This window comes from Ailuropoda melanoleuca, chromosome 8, assembly GCF_002007445.2.
Source record: "Ailuropoda melanoleuca isolate Jingjing chromosome 8, ASM200744v2, whole genome shotgun sequence".
NCBI classification, from domain to species: Eukaryota; Metazoa; Chordata; class Mammalia; order Carnivora; family Ursidae; genus Ailuropoda; species Ailuropoda melanoleuca.
In genome coordinates, this window is record NC_048225.1 from 127,628,145 (window position 1) to 127,629,611 (window position 1,467).

The following is a 1,467-nucleotide window of genomic DNA, read 5'->3' on the forward strand; positions in this document are numbered from 1 at the left end:
GGCGCCGCTCCCGGACCGGGGCTCGGTGCGGGAGTCTGAGGGGGGCGTCTGGACGGCGGGGTCTAGAGCCGCCCGGGTCCGAGGCGGGAGGGGTGGGGGCAAGAGATCCCGCAGCCCCCCGCCCCCCGTCACCCCCGGAGAGGAAAGGAGAGCTGCTTCCTCGGTTTTGCTTCTCTTTCCCCCCACCCCCACCCCGGGGGCTGGGGCGAGGGGAGTCGGGTTACAGGGTGTTTGGGGAGGGGGGCTTAGGGGGAGGGCCTATCTTTCTATCTCGCTTTCTTCCCCCCTCCCCAGTTCTNGCCAAGCTCTGCGCTCTCTACAAAGAGGCCGAGCTGCGCCTGAAGGGCAGCAGCAACACCACCGAGTGTGTCCCCGTGCCCACCTCCGAGCACGTGGCCGAGATCGTGGGCAGGCAAGGTAAGCGGGCGCCGGGACCGCGGAGAGGGACTGGAGTGGGGGGCACCCCATCCCAGCACGGAAAGTTCATTTCCTCTCTCCTTGCCCGCCTCTGGCTCTGTCCCTTCCCCACAAAGGGGGACCCGCCCCCTACCCCGATTTCCAAGTGCCACAAAGTTCCCTGCTACCCCCAGTCGGGACTGTTCTTCAGATAATTTCCTTCCCGAGGGCTCTGCTTTTAGACAAAGAAATATGCTCTCATAGAGAGAGGGAAAAGGGAGGGGATCAGTCTCCCAATCCTGAGAGGCTGTCCGGAGGTGATGTCCACTCCCAGCCAGAAAAACTGGTGGAATGTGCAAAGAGTTACTCAGAAGCCCCTGCTCCGGGATCTGCAAGTGGGTTGGGGAGGGGGCACCCCTGGGACCCCCTACAGCTGGAGTTGCAGACTTTGGGGGAGACCTGGCCCGGGAAGCCAGACTGAGTATCTGTCTCTTTGTTGGGCTGAGTGCAGGAATGGAAGGGGGTGTGGCTCATGGGAGGGTCCCAGCCCAGGGGAGAGGTGGGGAGGGGGGCTGCTGGGAGGAGGGAGTCCTGTGGTCACCCACACACCAAAGTTGAACAATCTGTGGGGTTTTGGAAAGGGTGCCTCCAACGAAGTGCCACGTCCTGGCATGGACCTGTCCTTCTCCCTCTCAGGCTTTTGTTCTGGGCTGGCCACGGCCAGGGGCCAGAGGCCTGGAGAGGGGTCTCTGGTAGTGTGAGAGTAGGACAGGGCAGGAGGGGGCATGCTGGGGGGTGAGAAACCTTCACGTGGAGGTTTGGTTGGAGGGCGTGTGTCTGGGTGTGTTGTTGGGGTGGGGGGTGTAGAATTAATCCAGTGTAGTGTGTCTGATACCACACCCTCCTCCTCTCCAGCATCCCTGGGCGGGTGGGGGTGGGAGTGTTGGTGAGGGTCCAGATTGAGCAGACGGGATCTTGGGGACCCTTCCCTCTCCCGGTTTCCCAAAGGGGAGTGGGGGGGCGGGATTTGGAAATTGCAAGGGGGCTGGGCTGGGGAGGTCTGGGGTGGGG

General features: G+C 63.1%; 1 protein-coding gene across 1 annotated transcript in view; it reads left to right on the top strand.

The window, feature by feature from the left end:
- MEX3A (mex-3 RNA binding family member A) overlaps positions 1-1,467 on the top strand; it is a 10,588-nt gene that overhangs the window by 155 nt on the left and 8,966 nt on the right. The window contains exon 2 of the mRNA XM_019807671.2: positions 295-417. Within this exon, the coding sequence (XP_019663230.2) occupies positions 295-417 (123 nt within the window). The remainder of the gene's footprint in view (positions 1-294; positions 418-1,467) is intronic.